The sequence below is a fragment of the Petaurus breviceps genome, unplaced genomic scaffold, assembly GCF_028583685.1.
Source record: "Petaurus breviceps papuanus isolate PSGF00001 unplaced genomic scaffold, PetGlider_PUasm1.0 126, whole genome shotgun sequence".
NCBI lineage: Eukaryota > Metazoa > Chordata > Mammalia > Diprotodontia > Petauridae > Petaurus > Petaurus breviceps.
In genome coordinates this window covers 8,906,900-8,929,120 of record NW_027185655.1, presented here as the reverse complement: position 1 = coordinate 8,929,120, position 22,221 = coordinate 8,906,900, and the positions used below count along the sequence as shown (strand labels likewise).

Below are 22,221 nucleotides of genomic sequence, written 5' to 3'. Positions count from 1 at the left end.
CAGGCTAAGGTCAATGATCTAATAACACAGAAAGTCTCTGTGATATCTGGCAGAATAAGGAAAGGATATAAATAGATCACACCCATCTTACAAACTTTTGGCACTCATTCTTCACTTAGTAAACCATCTCCTAGTTGAATGTAAAAATGGGTACACTTCTGATATCAGACCTACACTTTAAACAGCATGTTTGTGAAATCACATGTGGCTTACTTGAAATTAAAGGAAAAAAACACCCAAATGACCTGTTACAGGGTTCCAGGTACCATAAAAAATACTCTAAATCAAACACAGCAATCAGTGGGTCTTGAATGTACAAGAAAGATGCCCATTTCACTCTCTTAGAACATTAGAGGAAAAATAAAATTTTGTTCGTACAATACTTCATATAGAAAATGGTAGGCATCTCTGTTCATGCAGTATTTTTATCATTTTTAAAAACCCCCAAACCAAACACCAAGCCACCCCCGAAACTAACAAAAGGAAAAAGAAAGCTTCCCAGATGTAAGCACCTGCTCGCTGCGAGTCCTCGAGTCTAGAGTGAGAATTAGGGGTGTTTAGAGCAGTCTGTGGCCACGTCTCGCCTGAGTGCACACTGTCCCCAGTCTATGAGCCTCTTGTTCTCAGAGTAACACTCTACATGTTACAGTTTACCGAGGATTTCAGTGTGATCCCAGGCTGCTTGGCCTATGTTGTGTTCCACTTGACTTTTTGTTTTGGAGGTGAACATTTAGTTGAGTACACGCTTGTAACCAGTGGTGTGCAAGCAGACACTGACAAAGACACAGCAGTGCGATATTTGACCCACAGTATAAAAGGAAAGGCGATGGCGGAAATGAGGTAACTTCCCCAACAACTCCCGCTCTTCTAATGCGCTACTGTCCATTAGGAGAGAGTAGGGCTTGTCAACATGATGATTACAGAAAGAAGAAGCTACAGAGGAGAAAAAAGAGAGGTTCAGATTCAAAGGCTTTTAAAAAGTAGCTGTGAAGGAATGAAAGGATGTCAATTAAAGGGATTTTCATCAAGCATGGCTGGAGTGTGGTTCAGTTAGCAGTGTCGGGGACCAGGGAGGAAGAGGATGCTGTGGCCATGAAAGGGGGCTGTGGGGTGTGATGGGAACTCTGGTCAGCACAGGGAGCAGGGGATGGGAACCAGGAGGAGGCAGCAGAGATGGTGTGCACGGTACAGGACACCATGAAAGTCAACATTCTGGAGAAGTTGGTGAAGCCAGAGTAGTCACAATAGATGAGCCAGACAAGGTAAGAAAGGATGAGAAGGCTGTTCCCACACCTCGTTTTCCAACTCTGATACACAATGCTACATAAAGAAATCACAGAGGGCACACAAAACACACCGTTTGGGTAAAAATATATTTTTCCCCCCTTCATGTCTTGGCACTGTAGATATATGCATAGGTTACCTTTTCACTATCCCCCTACCTAACAAAATTGTAAAGTGATCAGTACTTCAAAAATGAAATGTTGGACATCAATACAATAACTTTAGTTTTTTTTTTTAAATTTACAAGTGTTTAACATGCTGTGTACATGTCTAACAATATTGTATCAACACTGAATGGAGGTTACACAAGGTTTGGGAAAACATTGACTTTTTTAAACAGCAAAGTGGCAGGAGTCTACTGCTACAGTTTAAGGCATATCAGCATATTGTTAAAAATTCGGAAACAGTTCTGCTCTTCACAGCTTTATTTTCTGTTCATTAAAAAAAAAAAATCCCTTCATATTATCTCATATGCTAGGCTTTGGAGATGCCAATCCCACTAGTCGGACAAATCATCTCACAGGTGGCCTGCCAATGGAACCATGATTCTTAGATTAGGAAACATTAACTATTTCAGATGATGAAGAATGGCAGGGCAGAGTGACTTGAGTGGACAGGATTGGTAGGACCACACAGAGACAAGTGGGTTTGAGTAACAGTAGAAAAGCCTGACTGAACAGTCTATAAAATGCTTTGTGGGGGTGCGGAGGGGGTAGGTGGGAAGGAGGGAAATGAAGGAACCAACCTATTATTGATGGGGGTTGAAGGTGATGAGGTTAAGCAAATGTCATCAGCTTGTGAGGTTACAAAGCAGGGAAAGAAGAAAAACAGGTAACGTGTACCGTAAATACCGTAAACTAAAAAGCTAGTTCTAGATCTCCCTTGGTCCAGGTATCACATTCTACTGGTTTTACAAATGTGTATAAAGAATCTGAATTGCAAAAACATTGAGTGACTTTCCTAATCACGTGCTGTTTCACCCTAGATAGCACTTGCTACTGAGTTCTTGACATCGAAGTCCTAGAGGGAGCAAAATCTTAATCCAGAGGCAAAATGGTGGTCACTGCCAGCTGCCAAAACTCTAATGATCCAGTGAAAGGGCACGGTAATACTTCCACACTAAAGATCCTGCGCAATGGAGGCTGCATTCAGAAAGGTCACTTTCTTTGGCAGTGAGGAATGACTACCACCTAAAGCCCTTCGTGATATCAGATAATGCTCCCTGTATGGTCTGACCACGTGACAAGCCATTGAAGACTTCCACAGTGGTTTCAGGGGGAATCTAAGTCCATGAGGCATTAATGATGATGGCTATCTTTCTGGTGCTGCTCAATTTCACAGGATGAAACAGATCCCCAACCCCCATCCCCATCTGTCCCACTAATTTTTTTAAAGGCCGAGAGGTCAAAGAGCCTTCTTGTTCCCATACTTACATGCAGAGGTGAAAGTACATCCAATTAGATTTGAGGGTGTCATTTATTCCGTGCAGAGCCAAGGACTACTGTGAAAAAAGGCATAAATACAGAAAGAAAAGAGAAGAGAAGCAGCGACAAGCTCAGGAGGGCCAGGGGAAGGAGGGCATCGAGGATTCAGTTAGTGGCAGCGTTCACTATCTTTATAAAACAAAACCAGAAACCTAACGAGGCTGTTAATGCAATCTAGCCATAGCTTTGGGCCAAAAAGTCAAAATGGCTAAGATTGGATGCCTTTTCACTGCTACACTACCTGAAAAAGGCCTTAGGGATAGAAGGAAGCAATTAAAAAATTTTAATTCCTATACCAAGGTACAAAAAGGGCTGTTTTCAAAGATGCAGACACACAAAGCAGCTGGTGCAAGCACGTCAGGCAAGCGGTTGAGTTTTTTACTTTTATTATAATGCATGAGAAAATGCAGCCCATGGTTAGGAAACTGGTTTCATCATGCCAAGAAAAATTCCTAGAATTCAGCAGAAACACCCCATGGAGATCGGGTTAAACCTGTCTTAGGTCCCTTACTGCTGCTTCTCTGAGATTTGAAGCTTATGTTCTTAGTGTATTTTTGAGCTTCAAAATGGTTTCCCAGGAAAGCTTTACTTCTATGGCCCCAAATCAGTTCCTGGAAATTCTTCCTGCCCTTAGAAGTTTTATGAAAAGTGGCTGGTGGGGAGAAGGAGGTGGAGGGGAAGAGAGGGAAAGCTGAACAAAGTCCTTTGCTTCAGGGCCTAGAAAGCCGGTCTAAATAAACAAAAACCAGTAGCCATTCTACACTGGCAAGGCACTAGGAGGGAAGGCAGGAAGAGGTGGAAGAGAAATTCCAAAGAGAAATGTGTTCAATGTAAAAAAGTGAGGAACAGGAGAAAAGTTATCTAGGAGCAGAGGGAAAGCTGGCATATCCCATCCCCAGAGAGTTAGGAAGATCAGCACAGGAAGCCATCTCATGTTACTTCCAGAGGCAGCAGGGATGTTTAAAAGTATGGTAAAGATCTTGGGTAGTTAAATGTATTTTTTATATCAACTAGGACAAAAGAGCATGAATACATTTAAAGACTCTGGAAGACTACTGGCTTGTTTATGTTCTCTCTGATTCCCCTGCTTGGCACCTTTGGCACCATATCTATGGTCTTAAGAGATAGAAATGCTTTGTGTGAGTGACTGCAGTGACAGAGGGGGCAAGGGGAATTCCCTGAACCACCTGGGTTCCAAGAAGCATCTGCTCTCTGTCTTTTGACAGCCAAGTGGTACAAATGGAGAATAGGGCAGGGAAGCTAGCTGGGAGGAGAGTTGAGTTTTATTTCTTGATTCAAGTTGGCTTTTTCTAATGTGTAGGTCACAAGGTCCACTGAAATATGGATATCCAAAGGCTAAAGTGTTCATCTTAGAGTGTTTTATCTGGAATAATATTGCAGTGGGTGGCTGCTGAAAACAATTTTTTTGAAGTCTTATACATAGATCCAGCAATATCCAGTAATAATGTTGATTTTCCCATGGAAAACAAATTCAAATACTGGAGAAAGAGGTTCATTATCTTAAACTGAAAGGATGGGGAAAATCTTTCAATCTTGTGTTCTTTCACTGAAAGATGGCATATGATCAGCTATTTGTAATTTCCCTGAAAAGCTAGGGTATGCTGGTGATGGAGAGTTATATGCTTAAAGCCCTTGGAATAATCCTGAACTCTTGCTACATTTGTGAATCATGAATCCAGCTTCATTTTTGAAACAATGAAATGAGGCAGTCTGATGCTCTGGGGAGGCTGGCAAGAAACCTGCCCTAAGTGAAAAACTTTGTTTACCCATCATGTCTCAGAAAAAAGCTGCTGGACTTGGGAGGAGGGTGTGGAAAGAGAAGAGGCAGAGTGGATGTGGGCACTGGGCAGTCATGGGTACAAGTCATGGTCATTCTGGTTTTAGTTCAGCTGGTGAGGCAGTGAGAACAGTTTCCATGTCAGACAACGTACAGTACTTTCCCATTCATTCCAAAGCAACATACAAGTAACAGGCGTGCTCAACGGTGACTCTTCTGAATCAACATAAAAGGCAAACCATTTACTTTCCAAAGACGAAATCCAGGTGAACATAGCAGTTACCATCATTTCCCTTTTCTACCTTCTCCCACCACCCACCTCCAGTGAAATGAGTTAAAAGAGTTATTGGTGCTTGGGGAAAGGGGGCAAGGGGGCGCGGGCGGATAAAAGAAAAAAAAAACAACACAGATGGCAGGGACACGTTACTGCAAAAGCAGGTGAATGCGGGAACATCCTTGGCTTGCCAGGCTTTATGTGAAGCTTGCACTGCAAGTTAAAAAACAAAACAAAAAAGTTAGAAATAATAATAAAACCAAAAAGGAAAAAAAAAGAGTTAGGAACGCAAACACCAGCGTCAGAGCGATGGTGGCTGCCCATGCAACAACGATGGATTTGACAGAAATTAAAGTGGTCACAATCTGAGTAGTCTATTCTAGGTGACAGGCAAAAGCAAAATTAAAAAAAAAATGAATTAAGAAACACACGGTTAGTTTTCATTTGCACGAAGCTTCGACTTCACAAATGACTTGCTGAATTTGCTACAAATTCCAGTGGAAGGATTCCACTGCTCAACCTTTTCTCAAATGACTACAAGAGACCCCTGATCTGTTCTAAAAGGAATTGCTGATAGTAACAACTGTGCACCCTACATAAGCAACACTCTCAAGGCCCACCAATACGTCAAAGGACAGAGGCATAATAACTGTCTTAAGACGGCAGCATTACTTGTGCGAAAGGCCTAACACTGTGGACTTAGGGAGGAGGAAAACAGATGGGAACAAACGGGGAAAGCATGCTGTTATTCTATTATGAACACACACTCATACGCTCACGCACACGCACGCACACACATACACACACACACCAATACGTATCCTTTTTTTCCCCCAGGAAAAGGGAAAAAAAGATGATCACTGGTTGTTATAACTACAGCAATGCCAAGAGCTTTCATCCACGTTTGAGTATGAAGCAATGCAAAACTTAAAAAAATGTGCATTGGGAAAGGTTGTGGTTTTTTTTTTCTATTTTTAAGACAGGTCAAGACATGCATCCTTATTCTTTGGCAAGGAATTTAGCAATTGTTTTCACAAAGGTGAATTGCAAGCTGTTGTAGAACGTGGTTCTCAGAGATCACCACGAGACTAGGTTTCAAGACACAGATTTAAAACCTGATTCTGGGATCCATGCTAATCAGCTAGTGCCCACTGATGGCTATAGTCTTGCTGATCCACGGAGGAACAGAGAGATCTCTGCTCCATGACCCCTCGTGTAGATTGTGCTTGTCACTGGGAGTCTGTGCCCGGGGACGGTGTGGGATCCAGCTAATGGCAGTGCCCAGGTTAGCTCTACTTTTGCAATAATCTTACAGAACGTTAAATTGTCATGCCACTACAGTTACAGAGAAATAGTAAAAAAAAAAGCCTTACCTACACAAAAAGGGAGCATTTCATTAGAGTAGAAAAACAAAATTAAAAACTTTTAGAAAAACCAAGACAGGCTATAACATGGAACACAGTCTACAGAAAAAAAAAATCAGAATTTTCTTTTTGGTGTGTTATCTAAAGCAAAGCTAGCTAGTCCCTGGTAAGAGTGGGCACTCTAGAATCAGCTGGGTTTGGAAGCATCTACAAAGTGCTGTGTTGAATCCAAGTGACTTCCTTTCAAAGTCTCCAAGTGACTGTAGCCACTGATAGTGCTCTGGGTCTGGCTTTTATTTTGTCTTCTTATGGTTCAGGCCTCTGCTGGTGGTCACTTTTTTAAAATGGAAAAGCTGTTAAGCACATGGAGGCCAGTGTGAACCTGGAAGCCATTACACAGGAACATGCCCATTGATAGGTGCAAAAACAACATCTGCTGTAAGCTAAATTAGTTAATTCAACTATACTAATTCTAAATTAGGACCTATAAGTGGGAGAGGGGAAAAGGGTACTGTCACGCACTTTACATAAATCATTAAAGAAAAAGCATTCTGAATGGTTAGGGCCAATGGGTGGGGGATGCATTTTGCACATCAGGTAAGGAGAGTTTGCCATATGCTGTAAACTTGGCTCCTGGATGGAATTTTTTTTAATGGAAGCACAATATTGTTCAGCTTTTGGAATTTTTATTGCTTAAAGGCACACCAAAGTACATATGAAAATGAAAAAGCTCTTTTCACACTGCTGGTCTTTGTATCTAAATTCATATTTAAAACACATATTCAATTCAGATTCTTTGTTTTAAATTCATATTTGAAACACATCTCATGATGCACTTCTGTGCACTCAGGGACAAAACAAACAAACAAAAAACCCAACCTCGCATTTGGATTTTCTTAGCATCAGCAGCTGCTCTCCAACACACATGCACACATCAATAAACACGGGCCCCTGCTCATAGCTTAGGCTGGAACACCCAAGGTATTTATCTCATTGGAAGCGTTGTGTTTTCACCTGGACACCATCTCCCTTAGCTACCCCACGGGAACCAGATGTTCAGCGTATGCTCAAAAGCAATGTGTTTCCTTGGAGTGGATTCAAATTTGCTGTGTTTTCACTCCTGAGATGACTCTGGCATTAAAAACATTAGTCCTTTGGACTATTCTGTTCAACAGAGCTCTGGTACATTGTCATGCCCCCATAAACACAAACACACATGCACACACACACGCACACACACACACGCACGCGCTATAGTCACTGCCACCCCATTCTTCCACAGTGTCTAAGATATCCTCACTATCCTTCCATCTCTCCCTTGTTCTCTCTGTACCATTTCTGTTGGCCCAGAGCATGGAAATACCAAGTCAGTTTTAATGTACAGTCTTGAAAATGAACATTCATTCCATGGCACTGGGTTCATCCATTGCGGTGCTACAGCTCCACATTTGTGTTTTTAGCCACAGACAAAGCAGGGAGGCCAGGCTGGCAAAGCCTAAAGCCACTCGATGTTAACTAAGCTCAGCATTGCTGTGGTTCCCCATCTCACAGCTGGTAGGAGCAAAAGAGACGCTGCCCGCTGTAACCTGTCGGTAAGAGGGCAATGCTTTCCCATATCGAGTCTTGGCCTTTAAAAAAAAATTCACTGGCTGCGGGCTGAAAAGCTGCACAGAGGTTCTCCCAACAGCACGATTCTGTGCTGGGGATGTGGACCAGCAGAGCAGAAGCTTGGTACCAGTTCTCATTTCACAAAAAGGTACCCACTGGTCATGGCACACTTACTGACAAAGTAAGGTAGCAAACACAATTATTTTCATTAGCTATGGCTTATCATGTCTCCTGGCATTTGCCATGGCTACTGCAACGTCCACTTTCAATAAAAAATACAAGATTTTGTAACTTAAGTCTTCATCCAAGGTTATTCAGTTAGTTGCTTCCAATCCTAGCAGGTTTTTAGGGAAGACTCAAATTGCCACTTGTATGGGGGCTAATTCCTACGTACTTATTATAGTCCTTAAAAGGTGTCCAACAACCCAAGAGCAGAATTATGCTCCTTTAACAAATTAAAGACACATTTTTATCTAGTTTTGAAAATACAGCAACATCATCTTGAATTGAGAGAACAAAGCAGCTCCTCTGAAAATTCTTCCCAACATCTCTAACTGGCAGTAATATCTGCAGTGATTAGCTTATCGAAAACTGCATGAATCAGAATAAGAAAATAATAGTAGCAATCATAATTTTTAGAACGTTCGTTATAAAGACAGTCATCAGATTTTTTTTTGTTGTTAAAAGACAGAACATTGAACGTCATTCCAGAGAATCATAAACTTGATGCGGAAATTTCTGTGGCAGAGCACAGATTTCATAAATTAATTTTATGTACCCTAAAAAAAATGTCAAAGCCTCTGTCTTCCCTGTTCCAGAGAGAAAGTACTTTCTTTAGGCAGACTGGTCAAAACACCAGTTTCCAATCTGAAAATAAGACAAAAGGCAAGAACAGACATGCAAAGGAAAGGAGACTGGACTAGCCCCATGAGGCTGTAGGGGTGACCCTGCTTACTTTTTCTTGTCCTTGTCTTTCTTGGTTTGTTGGGCACCAGCCTGCTGAGCCTGCGACTGTAAGAGCTGAGCAGCTGCTTTCTTTTTCTGGAAGTTGCTGACCTCCTCCTCAAGCTCCTTCTTCTTGTCTTCCACTTTCTTTTTCTCTTCCTGGTGTGTCCGCTTTAGAAGGTCAAACTTTTCATGAAGCTGGACAAGAAATGGGAAAGACAGCAACAGGTTTGGGGGAATGAGTGCTAGCTGCTGCAAACGCTGCTTTGTTTTCAAAGGTAACCATACCCATTGACCATACCAGTGTTTTTCTCTGATTTGAGTCAAGCTTGGTTCTCATATTTACTAAAGGTCTGGTTTTCATATAGTTACTAAATTTATTTAAATGAGAAGTTAAAGAGTATCCTTGCTTATCTGGGTCCCTTTAGGAATTAAATATCTTTTTTTCTTAAATCATATTTGGTCCTATACTATTTCAGATTTTTGTCAGTGCCTTGGATGAAGGCATAGTTGGTATGCTCATCACATTTGCAGATCATGAAAAGTATAGAAGGTTGGTGACACACTGGAGGACACGGAATTTAAAAGGATCTTGATAGAGTACTGGGCTAAATCTAATAAGATGAAATTCAGTAAGGATAAAATCTGGTACTTGGACACACACACACACACATACACACACAAAATCAACTTTACAAACAGAAGTTTGGGGAGGCACAGGTAGGCAATGTTTCTTCTGAAAAGGATCTGGGGACTGTAACAGACCACAAGCTCCACCTTGAAGAGTCAGCAGTATGATGTGAGAGCCTAAAAGGTTAGTGCAGTTTTGGGGCTGCATTAGGAGAGGAGTAAACCGGTGATGATCTCACTGTACTTTGCTCTTCTCAGGTCTCATCTGGGGAACGTGAGTCAGGAGAGCTGTGTTCTTTCCCTAATGATGGAGCTAAATGCCAGGAGTGACATCAGGGGATTCATATAACTACCAAGGGCTTCAGTAAGCGTATCTTTCAAGTGGGGCAATAATGCCTGTCCCACATACCTCTCACAGCTGTCATAAGGCTCAAGTAGCTAAAGAACTGTGCAAGTACATGGCACCATGATGGGACTACTACAAAAAGAGAAGGAATGAGGAGCGATCACTCACGTCTTTTTCTGCCTCTTTAAGTTCAGCTTCTTTTTCTTTCACTCTCATGACAAACATCTGTCTCATTTCTTCCTCTTTCTTCTGAAGTTCTCCCAAGAACTCGTTTCTCTTTGCTTCATACGTCTCCTGGAGGCTGTTAAAATTCCAGAAAACAAGGACGACATGATGGTTGGTGTATAAGGAGCTATAGGGCCTGTGCTTGCAGAACCTTGAGGTTCTGTACAGACCAGCCCCAGGTAAATGAGATGAGCCAGCTGCAACAACAAAACATCCAAGGAGGCAGTCTGTAAATATTAGGATGTCTTAGGTCTCCCCATCAAGAAGAACAGCGTTAGGGTGGCTGGGTGGTGCAGTGAATAGAGCACCAACCCCGGAGTCAGGAGGACCTGAGTTCAAATCTGACCTCAGATGCTTAACACTTACTAGCCGTGTGACCTTGGGCAAGTCACTTAACCCCAATTGCCCTGTCTTCCCCCCTCCAAAAAGCAAACCCTTCCCCCCCCCCAATAAAAGTGTTAGGGGCAGCTAAGTGGTACAATGGTGGTACACTGGCCCTGAAGGTGGGAGGATGGACCTGAGTTCAAATCCAGCCTCAGAGCAGACACTTGATACTTAGCTGTATGACCCTGGGCAAGTCACTTCTACTCATCTGCCTTTAGAAAAGGCATCTACTGTTGGACTCCCACCCCTTCTAACACTTCATCTTTGTGATTCTGAATCCCCAGCCCTGGACTCCAAATCATACAGTCTGCTTTTCTCTCACTTCAACCCTACCCCAACAATGCATATCACACTAATTCTACACTCCTTCAGAGAACCATCACACGAAGAGAGAAATAATGACAAGGAAAAACGGAAGACTAGGAACCTGTGGTTGGGGACTAGGCAAAGTGAGAGAGAAAAGCAGTGAAATGGAAGCAGATTTATCAAATATAAATCAAGAGCATTGAGTACACTCCAAGTTCACCACCCTCTTCTTTGTAAAGGAGAAATGAAATGGAAAGTTACAAGAGGGAGGACAATGTAGCAGTCAGCTGTGGAACGGAATGGGCTAAACTCACACAGAAAACAGAAAGCAGAATCCAACAATATGCTGTTTTCAAGAAACACACTTGAAACAGAAAGATTAACACGGAGTTCAGATAAGATGCGGGATCAAAATCTATTATGCCTCAAGGTAACTTAAAAAATTAGGGGTAGCAATTGTTCTCCCAGACAAGGCAACAGTAAAAATAAACTTGATGAAAACAAGTAAACAGAGAAACTATGTTAAGCTTAAAGGTACCATACATAATGAATCATTATCAAGATATGTATGCATCAACTAGTATAGCATCTAAATATTTAAAGGAAAAGCTAAGCAATTGATATGGAGAAATAAGACAATAAAACTATAATAATTAGGGGTGTCAAAGTAACCCTCTTCAATGAACTAGACAGAACCATAAACTGTTGCATGTGGAAATAGAGCTTACATGAGCAAATACAATCCTAGTGCCATATGAGAATGGCAAAGCCTCTTGGTACAGAGTTCATGCTAAGAGTGTTTCCCCAAACTTTCTCATTATGTGACAAACCTGTGAACTACCTTTGAAGACTTTTCCCTACCCAGAGACCCTTCCACTCCCATATCCCCAGCACCAGAACTTCTCAACATACCAAGATTTTAAAAATTCACCAAAGTGTTGTTCCCAACCGCTGGTTGGGAATGTTTCCCAAGAGTCTGCTAATAGCCATGATACCTGAAGGGTTTGCTATCAGGATCTGTGTCTTTGAATCCCATTTCTTCCAGTTTACAACGTCGGTACAGTTCATAGTGGCGGGTATGAGTTTGTTCTCTCAAATCCTCCATGTTTACTCGGATCAGCATCTCCCGGAGCTTTACAAAGTCACAGTGGTTTTCATTCTCAACTGTAAGTTATGAAAACCAAAGAACAGTTAGCAGTGTTTTCATGTAAAATCCAAAAATCACACAGCTAGAATTGGGGAATATTACTCTATTACTAAAAAATACTGATAAATTCAGCCCATCTAAAGACTCTTACTTCAGTGTTCCAAAATGATATTTGATTTTCTTTTACCCAAAAACTGTTTGTAAGCGGATCAAAGAAAAGAAGGGGTCACATGGGGCATTCAAATAATTGTAGGAGATACTCTGCACCATATTGCCTCTACCTTTCCATATTCCCTCTCAAAACAGTTATTTACAGTGAGAAGAAAGTGAAACATCATATGACCACGTTGGGCCTTATGAAAAGAGGAATTGTCATAGGAACATTTTAAAACTTTTAAATATTTAAAAATTAAGTTTTATTATTTCATGCAACAAGGATCTTCCATTATTCCCTCACACTTACTTTTCTCTTGCTCCATGGAAAAAGAAAATCCTTGCAACGAATAAGCATTATCAAACAAAACAAACCCTTATACTGGCTGTGTCCAAAAAAATTCAAGTCTTACTCTGTGTGAATAGTGCACTCCCCTCTATGTCAGGAGGCGAGCAGCATTCAAAATCACTGGTCCTCTAGAACCACAACTGATCACTGCATTGATCGGATTTCTTAAGATTTTCAAAACTGTTCTCTTCTTCATTCATCAGTTCAAAGTCACATTCAAGTGACCCCTGCTCCCATTCCTTCCTCATTTATATGGACTTCTACTTGTGCTCTCCAGTTACATGTGATAATAAGCCCTAGTTCCTCCTGTTTTCTTCTCTATTGTATCACCACCCTTCACCCCAAGCTGTGTTCTTTCTTTTTTTCAAAATAATCACAATATAACAAAAATCACTTGCAGGTCCTCCATCCTAGACTCCGCACATGAAACCTTGATAATATTATAGTTCCCAGATGATTATGTCATCCTTCCTCCACCACATTAGAATACATAAGATTTTTCCTGGTAAGTCTGTCCCAATCAGTTGGTTGGTTTTGTTTGTTTTTACCTTTTTATGCTTCTCTGTATTCTTGTGTTTGTATTTAAACATTTCTACTTGACTCTGGTCTTTTCAGCAGGAATGCTTGGAATCCTCTATTCAATTTAGGTCCATTTTTTTACCTAGAGGACTACACTCATTTTTGCTGGGTTATCCTTGGTAGCAAACCTATATATTTTGCCTTCTGGATTATTATATTTCATGTGCTTCACTCTTTTATGGTGGCAGCAGCTAAATCTTATCTAATGCCAACTGTGGTTTTTTTGGTACTTGAACTCTTTCTTTTTGGCTGCTTGTGAAATTTTTCTTGGATTTGGTAAGTCTGGATTTTGGTTATGATGTGCTTGGTAGCCATCATTTGGGAGTTTCTCTCCATCCTTCTATTTTCACTTTGTCCTCTCATTCTAAGAAATAGAGGCAGTCTTCTTTCATGATTTCTTAAACATAAAATTTAGGTCCTTTTTATTTGGTCATGGATTTCAGGTAGTAGAGTAATTCTTAGGTTATTTCTCCATGATCTGTTTTTTTAGGTCAGTTATTTTTGATATGATATATTTAACATTTTCTTCTATTTTCTAAACTTTTGATTTTCATTTACTATTTTTAATTTTCTCTGGGAATCATTAACTTCTATTTATTCATTCCAATTTTCAGGGAGTCTGTTACTCAAGTAAAGTTTTGTGCCTCTTGTACTAAAGCTTTTAATTCTCTTTCTGAGTATTCCCTCCAAAACTCTCATTTCTTTTCCAGTTCTTTCCTCTATTTTTCTCATTTCATTTATAGAATTTTAACTCATTAAGAGTACTATCATTTCTTTTAGGAATTCTAATTGATCTTGTCCAAGAGGTGTTTTTCTTTGAGGCTTTGCTTGTAGGTGTTTTGGAGGTTCATGTCTTGTACATCAAAATAGCTTTTTTGGCTTCAAAATAGCTTTTTATCTGTTTTTGGTTTGCTTAGTCATTCTCCTAGTGATCTGCTCTGGGCAAACAGGCTTAGCTGATCTAGCTGGGAGTTCTGGGAGCCAAGTTCCAGCTCCTCAGGGAGACTTCCTTGTCCCCCAAGCTGCTGTTCTGAATAGAAGACTTCATCCACAATCTTTTCTAAGTGATTCTGGGTTTGGGTTCTGGGCTCTAAGTCCAGGCTCACAGATCCAGAATCCACACTGCTGACTTGGACACACAGCTGGATCCAAGAACATCTCTCTACAGGAGGAACATTTTTGATATGAGTGACTCCACTCGGAATTTGAATGCACATGCACACTCCAAACCACCGAGTATATAAACAACTAGATTGTGTGGATCTGATGCTTGTGACCAAATGCTGTCCCCTCAGTGTCAGTATACAATCTCAAGCTATTACTGAAAACATGATCATTACCTTGAAGTGCATTGTGGATAAACCTGTATATTGGCATAAACAACCTTGGCCACTAATTACATCAGCAAAAAGCTGGTTGTTCAAGTTCCCCCTTAAAAGTGAGCCACAATGAAGCTGCCATGACAAAACTGCCCAGTTCTCTACTGGGGATTTAGTCGAAACTGAAGCAGAGCAGAACCAGGAAAGCCTATGTTGGTTAGGACAGAAGACTTGAGGAGAGCCCACATGTGAGCTCCCATTTTCCTGGAGCCCAAAAAAGTAGGACCTGGACTACCAGCCATTATTCCCCTCAGACCTAAGGGTCTGTCTGCCAGAGACCAGCTCCCTGCTCCTGTCACCATCAGACCTCTGTCAGACTACTGTCCCACTGGCCTGGGATGGTGAGATTGTTTTGGATAGTTTGAGCATTAGATTAGGCTGGGAATTCACCTGTCAAAGAACCAGTGTGTGATATACTAAGAAAGACTTCTTGATCACCATGCTTTTCCTCGGGGATTTTCTCCATTTTATCCTCTATGTAGTTTATTTCCACATGGCTGCTTGCATGTTGTCTCCCCCACTGGGCTGTGAGCTCCTCTACAGCAGGGACTGTGTTTGTGCCTCCCTACCCCTGCACTTAGCACAGCACGCACCACTGGCATGCAGTGGGTGCTTAATGGATGCTTGCTGGCTTCACTTTCTCTCTCTAGTAAATGAGGGACAAAGGACACTGAGTGGAACACCTGGACACCTATGCGAGTGATCTGACTGACCAGGTCACTGAGTGTCTGGCCTCTGGACGGGGTGGGGGGGCGGTAACGTTCTTAGTTTTGACCCTCTTTTCCACATAATGCCTTGGGAATATGTACTCAGAAAGTCAGAGACAGGAATAAAGAAAACACTGCCAGCGTTCGCTCTGCAATCCTCCACTTGGATTACAATTATAAGCTCACTGACGGCCGAGGACTTTCCCCCCTCTCTGCTTGGTAGCCCTGACACAGAGAAGTAGCAGAGTGCTAGGTCCCCCGAGCGTACTCAAATATTCATTAACATTACATTTTAGGAGGCCCAGGAAATAGCATCAGGAAAGCCAGTGAGTACTTTGCCTGAGCTCCCGGGGATCGCTCATTCAGAAGGTGACTCTTGTCTTCTCAGCACCTGTTGGCAAAGCTCATTCATACTCTGTCAGGCAGGATTTTAAAGCTTTCTAGCCTCAGACTTGGCAGTGAGAAGGCCGAGTATTTTCCATTCACATTATGGCCACTTCTTCCACCCTCACAGAAACCTAGAAATGCCCTGTACATGTTATTTGTTGGAAAGAAGTGTCTGAGGCATCCTGCCCTGCTTCTCTGGAGGGGCCCTCACCATTGCTCCTGTGCCCAGGTAGACCCCCCCCTTCCTTCCAAGGCATACCTTGCACCACACCCCAAGGGTACTGCCTGGCCTTTGCCATCTTATTCCCAATCTTCACTTCTTCAGTGCTTCCAACCACAGCAAATGGAAGATGGATCTGAAGAGAGAGAAAGCATGAAAGAGGCCATCATCATGACCATCATCTGGATCAGAGGTCCTTCTGCAGCAACCCTAAAAAAGAGAGCTTTTATTCTCAAAGAGCAAAGTCTCCAGTTTGCAGAGAACTTGAAGGATTAGCAAATTGAGATCCTTGCTAGATTAACCTACAGCATATTGTGAAGTGGATGTATTATCCCCATTTTACAGATGAAGAAACTGAGACCGGAAGAAGGTAAAGAGTGACAGCTGAGTAACGCTGAGCTCAGCTGAGATTCCAGCTTAGGTGTCTGGGTTAGGCAATCTTTCCATCCCTACCTTCTGCCTCATCACATGGAAAGGAAACTTTCCCTCGAGGGGCATCTGACACTATATTGCAATTCAGCTTGGTTTTTAGAATGTTTTGTAACTGAATATTGTGTATCAAATACATACAGAGCTCCAACATTGGAGTCAATCACCCAAGGTACCTATAAGGAAAGCTGAAACTGAAGGTTTTTCAGAATAGTAAATTAATTATAATCTAGTTTCCATTCCAAAGCATTTGGTCAAGTTGGCTTTTTTTCCCTGAGTTTGTCTGGGGAACATCTACCCTGTGTAATATTTACCGAATATTTGCATCCTTTGACTTTTTTTCACTTTTCACTATAAATTACCCCAAATGGTTTTAAAAGCTTTTCTTTAGTCTTGAGGTAATGAATCTAACTCTGATTCTGCCTCTCTCCCCATGCCTCTAGGGTTTCTTGAACTATCTTAAAAGATATTGTGAAGTTCTTTAAAATAACTCAAAATACAATTTCAACTTTAGATTAAAAAATAAACATTCAACTGGGCCTCCCGTTTGACTCAGTGACACTAATCGATTATACTCCCAAAGGAATCAAAAACAAAAGAACTAGAACTAGTGAGTACAACATTGTGAAGAAAAAGAACTATAAGACTGCAGAACTCTGGTCAAGGCAATCACCAATCACGAGTCCGGAGGTCCAACAACAAAGCTCGTTCCCTTCCTCCTGGCGGAGAGGGCAGAGAAGGAAGAAGCAGAATAGGAAATACAGTTTTGAATGTGGACAAGGTGTGGGTTGGTTTTGCACGATGGGGTGTATTTGACATAAAGGTTTTTTTTTTTTTTTTAATTCAAGGCAGGGATTTTTAAATGGGGGAAGAAAAGAGTGAGAGGGATAAAGCATTTTTTTTTAAAGAATAGTCTTTCACAGTAGGACTACTATGGAAATGTTTTGCATAACTGCACATGTATAACCTATATTGAATTGCTTGTCTTCTCAATGGGGGTGGGTAGAGGGAAGGAGGGAGAGAATCTGGAACTCAAAGTTTTAAAAACAAATGTTAAAAAAATCATTTTTACATGCAACTGAGAAATAAGATATACAGGCAGTGGGGTATAGAAATTCATCTTTCCCTACAAGAAATTCAGGGCAAGGGTCGGAGGGAGGATGTAAGAGAGGGCAGATTCTAGGACCCTGGCTTTTTGGCATACAAGGATAACAGGGCACGGAGAATAAGGAGACCCGGGTTCTCCCTCTATGGGCTATAGTTTCCTTATCCATAAAATGAACAAGATTGCTTCCTGAAGCGACGTTTTACATGCAGGTTCATGAAAAAGATAACTTGGGCAACAGGGATTGTTCGCATTTACAAAAATTATTTGATTCATAAAAAGTTTCACTGTAGCATCTCTTCAAACATTTAAATTGAGATTCAATTAAAATTGTATATGCTTTTCTTGAATCCTTCTACTGCAGACAGTTAAGAACACTTGCATCCATCGAGGATTTAAAATTCCAAATGGGTTTCTCCTGTCACCCTGCATACTTTGGGGTTTCCATTTAGCATATGTTCAGGGGTAGCAACAAATTTTTATACTAGCCTAGGAAGAGAAGGGATAAGTACTTAGATAGTGTCTGCTATGTGCCAAGTCCTGTGCAAAGTGCTTTTACAAATATGATTTTCTTTGATCCTCACAATAACCCTGTGAAGCAGCTGATATCACTAATTTTCAGATGAGGAAAATGAGGCAAAAGATTAAGCCACACAGCTGGTAAATATTTGAAGCTGGATTTGAAATCAGGCCATCCTGACTTCAGACCCAATGTTCTAAGCACAGTGCTACCAGTTGCCTAGGGAAAAAGCAGAATTAAGAAAAGTAAACCTAAAGGCAAAGCATCCGCCATACAAAAATGACATAGATCTTTTCTGTTCAGTAGATGACACAGGAACAAGAGTTGACTGGATGTGACAAATAGAAACAATAAATTACTCAGGTGCCAAATGGCAAGAAGGGGGCCCTCTCAGGGAGCACATGGTGATTGACATGTTTTCAAGGATCTGGATGGTTTTATTAGTGTAAGGGAAAGCTGTATACTCAAATGCTTGTTCTTCTAACAACACAGGAAAGGGTGGAACAGAGGATGCAAAGGGGAAGGGAAGAAACAATCGGAGACACTCTAAGAGGCAGAGACAGTTGTTCACCACCAGGCAGGAGGGAAAGAAGGTAGACACCCATTTCCTTTCAATCCATTAAACAACAAGCCTTTATTGAGCAGCTGCTATGTGCTGGGCACTGTGCTGAACACTGGGGACATAAAGAATGGCAAGAACAAGAAGCTTTTCGTCTATGTTTGTTCCCCAAAGAGATCATAAAAAAGGGGAAAGAACCCACAGGGACAAAAGCACTTACTGCAGTTCTTTTTGTGGTGGCCAAGAACTGGAAATTGAGGGGACGCCCATCAACTGGGGAGTGGCTGAACAAGTTGTGGTATGTGATTGTGATGGAACACTATTGTGCTATAAGAAATGATAAGCAGGTGGATTTCAGAAAAACCTGGAAAGACTTACATGAACTGATGCTGAGTGAAGTGAGCAGAACCAAAATACTGTATATGGTAACAGCAACATTGTGTGATGACTGTCTTTGTTAGACTTAACTCTTCTCAGGAATACAAGGATCTAAGACAATCCCAAAAGACTCATGATGGAAAATGCTATCTACCTCCACAGAAAGAACTATGGCAACTGAATACAGATCGAAGCCTACTATTTTCTCTTTTTTAATTTCTTCTTTCTTGTGGTTTTTCTCTTTTGTTCTGATTCTTCTTTTACAACATAATGTATAAACATGTTTAATATGATTGTACATGTATAGCTTATATCAGATTGCGTTCTGTCTTGGGAAGAGGAGAAGGGAAATTTTAGAACTTAAAATCTTATAAAAGTGAATGTTGAAAACTAAAAATTAACTAATAAGGAGAAAAAGAAGCTCATAGCCTAATGGGGGAAGACAACCTGCAAACAACTTTGTAGATACAAGATAAAGACAAAGTGGATGGTAGGTGGCTCAGACAGAAGGCACCAGCAGTGTGTGTTTGGGGGTGCAGGAAGCAGGAAAGGCTTCTTGGATTTGAGGTGAGTCATGAAGAAAGCCCAGGGAATCTGAGAGGCAGAGATGAGGAGTGGGAGGATTTTAGGCATGAGAGATAGCCAATGAAAAGGAACAGAGTCAGAAGATGGGAGGGTTGTGTGCAAGGAAGAGCCAGGAGGTCACTGAATGCATCCATCTAGGATTTAAAATTCCAAATGGGTTTCTCCTGTCACCCTGCATACTTTGGGGTTGCCATTTGGCATGTGTTCAGGGGTAGCAACGAATTTTTATACTAGCCTAGGGAGAGAAGGGATAAATACTTAGACAGCATCTGCTATGTGCCAAGTCCTGTGCAAAGTGCACAAAGAGGTCATCCAGAGTGTGTGAAGGGAAGTAAGGTGGAAGAAGACTTGAAAGACAGGAAGGCACCAGGTTATGAAGCCAAATAGAAGATTTTTATAATTGATTCTAGAATTAAAAAGGAGTCATTCAGTTGATTGAATAGGGGAGGTGATGTTTGTACCATAGTTAGACCTATGCCTTAGGAAGATCACTGGCAACTGAATGGGGGGTGGAATTATAAAGAGTTACTAATAAAGTGCGGGGGATTGGGGCTGGAATGGGGAGAGGTTTGTGGCAGGGAGAGCAACCAGTAGGTCCGGCAATAGTTTGGGCAGGAGAACACGAGGGCTTGCACCAGGGGGACAGCTGTGTGAGGAAACACAAATATGTGTATTTGTATGTATGTATATGAAGAGAGAGAGAAGGGGATATGTAAGAGATGCTGGAAAGAGAGAAGCTACAAGACTCGACAACAGACTGCACATGTGTGGTGAGTGAAAGTGAGGAGTCAAGGATGCCGTGCAGCTTCTGAGTCCAGGTCAGCCGGGGTGACTCGGAGGCTGCTGGTACCCTCAATAGTGATAAGGAAGTTAAGGAGGGGGGGAGATGAGGAGTTCTGTTCTAGATGTGTTCTAAATGTGTTATGTTTAAGAAATCTGTAGGATATCCAGAGTGAGATACAAGCAGCAGCTGAAGATGTAAGACTGAAGGTCAGGAGAAAGAGCAGGGCTGGATGAGTGACCCAAGAATCATTTATAGAGATGGTAGGTGACCCAATGGAAGCTGACCGCTGAGGGAGATGGCATGGAGGAAGGACCGGACAGAGCCTTGGGGTATGCCCACAGTGAGTGGATGTGACCTGGAGGAAGATCCAGCAAAGGAGACTGAGAAGGAGCCGTCAGACACATAGAGGGCCAGTTATAGAATGTTGGGCTTGGTCATTTCCTTTTATTTTTTCCTAATGAGTTATAGACATCATAAAACATTCAAGATGGAAGGGACCTCAGTTTATCCAACTCCCCCATTTCACACATGAGCAAACTGAGGCCCAAGGGTGAAGTGGCTTGTCCAGGTGTTTTTTCAGCATAGCGTATAGAAATCAGTTCTGACTGGACTTTGAGTGGTCTGCCAGCCACCCATACCAAACTTTTTGCTTCTCAGGATACTCACTGGCATAAGCATTCATTGTCTTAGGCCAACTTACACTCATTGTTGCATTAATCTCTGCCACCGTCTCTTCATCTGTAGGGAACTGGTATATCTGAACACCATTACTGACGAGTTCACTCATGATTTTACTCTTGAATTTGTGCAGCTCATTTTTGGCAATGGTGTCTGCTTTTGCTATGATGGGGATGATGTTCACCTACAATTTAAAAGAAAAGTTTGTTTTAGACCGCAGCAGGTTTAGAAGAAATATGGAAACAATAGATCAAACAAATGAATGAATAGTGGCCCACCCCCCAAAAAACAAACCCAAAAACCAACTGGGAAAGTGAATGCCAAGTAAATAGCAGTAAATATCTCTTGAAATTCAAATTAATAAGACATCTGAGCTTTTATTTCCTGTACTCTCCTTATGATTTAACTCTTTCACTCCTTCCTCCAAGAAAAGGGTTAAGCTACTCTGGTTTCAGGGAACTACAGTTTGATACATTTGAAAGACTTGCTATTTCCTCCCTAGCACAAGTCATTTTTTTTCTTCTAAAGGCTAGAGAGGAAGTGCTGTCATTCAGTCAATGACAAATAACTGTAACACAGGAAAGAAACCACCCATTCTTTAGACCTGTGTTGGCAATTGAGCTCTCTGCCCCACCTTCTAAAGGGAACGATGGCCATCTGTTCTTGGGTATCTCTGCAGTGTGAAAGGAGAATTATAGCAGCACAGCAGTATTTTTAAGAGACTAAAAACAAACACACTAGAGACTAAGCAATCAGTTCTCTTTTCTGATTGACTAAAAATGCTAGAAAGAACAAACAAGTGTTCATCAGAATAAAAATAGTTTTGGCAACTTGAACATTTTCTTGACATGGGAAGAATTATATGAATTGATGTGAAGTGAGGAAAGCAGAAATGGCAAAGCAACATACAGAATGACTCCAATGATGTAAATGGAAAAAAATGATAAGATGCCTCAGAAACTAAAAAGTACAATCAAAATAATCAAGCTAGGCTCCGGAGAGAAGAAAATACAAGAGTGAAGAACTATGAGTGTAGACCACTACACATTCTATCAGATCCAGTCTATATGTTGATTTGTTTTAACTGCCTCCTCCTTTCTTTTTTATTATTTGTTAAAAGGTCTGGGGAAGGAAAGAGATAGGGATATATTTGGATGTCAGAATGATGTAAAAACAAAAGAAATCAACAAATACTTATTAAAAAGAAAAAAGGCAATCTACACTGTCCAAAACAGAGAAAATTCTCTTGAATTTCACAAAATATCATTCAAAATTAGACATACATGGCAAGAGGTGCAGAAGAGACTTTTGTCTGTTACCAGTGCTGTATAAAGCTCTAAAACTGAAATGGTATATTTGTCCCAATGGCTATTAACAAACCTATAGATTTCTAATATTCACTTTCCAAAATGAATGGTGCATTTCTTTTCACCTACTGGTTGGGGAAAAGAGACTCAACCTGGGATCTGTTACTGACATTTAGCAATTTATCTTTAAACAATTCTAGTGGAAAGTCAGTCAGATGATAGGAACATAATGAGAACCAGAAAGGTAAAGGGGTGGCTGGCTCTATTCAATGGATTCCCTTTCTATCCTTAGGGAGGCAGTGTGACA

The 22,221-nt window shown here is 41.3% G+C and overlaps 1 protein-coding gene across 6 annotated transcripts in view; it reads right to left on the bottom strand.

The window, feature by feature from the left end:
- Positions 1–394: 394 nt before the first annotated feature.
- Positions 395–22,221, bottom strand: part of SEPTIN11 (septin 11) — a 126,692-nt gene continuing 104,865 nt past the window's right edge. The window contains exons 5-11 of one of the 6 annotated variants that reach the window (XM_069092694.1): positions 20,630–20,791; positions 15,609–15,705; positions 11,644–11,812; positions 9,902–10,034; positions 8,768–8,955; positions 2,718–2,785; positions 395–933 (exon numbers count right to left, since the gene is read on the bottom strand). In XM_069092694.1, the coding sequence (XP_068948795.1) occupies positions 2,761–2,785; positions 8,768–8,955; positions 9,902–10,034; positions 11,644–11,812; positions 15,609–15,705; positions 20,630–20,791 (774 nt within the window). In that variant the 3' untranslated portion in view covers positions 395–933; positions 2,718–2,760. Of the gene's footprint in view, positions 934–1,482; positions 5,054–8,767; positions 8,956–9,901; positions 10,035–11,643; positions 11,813–15,608; positions 15,706–20,629; positions 20,792–22,221 lie in introns of those variants that run through there. The other 5 variants (XM_069092703.1, XM_069092711.1, XM_069092707.1 and 2 more) reach the window with 5 other exon arrangements.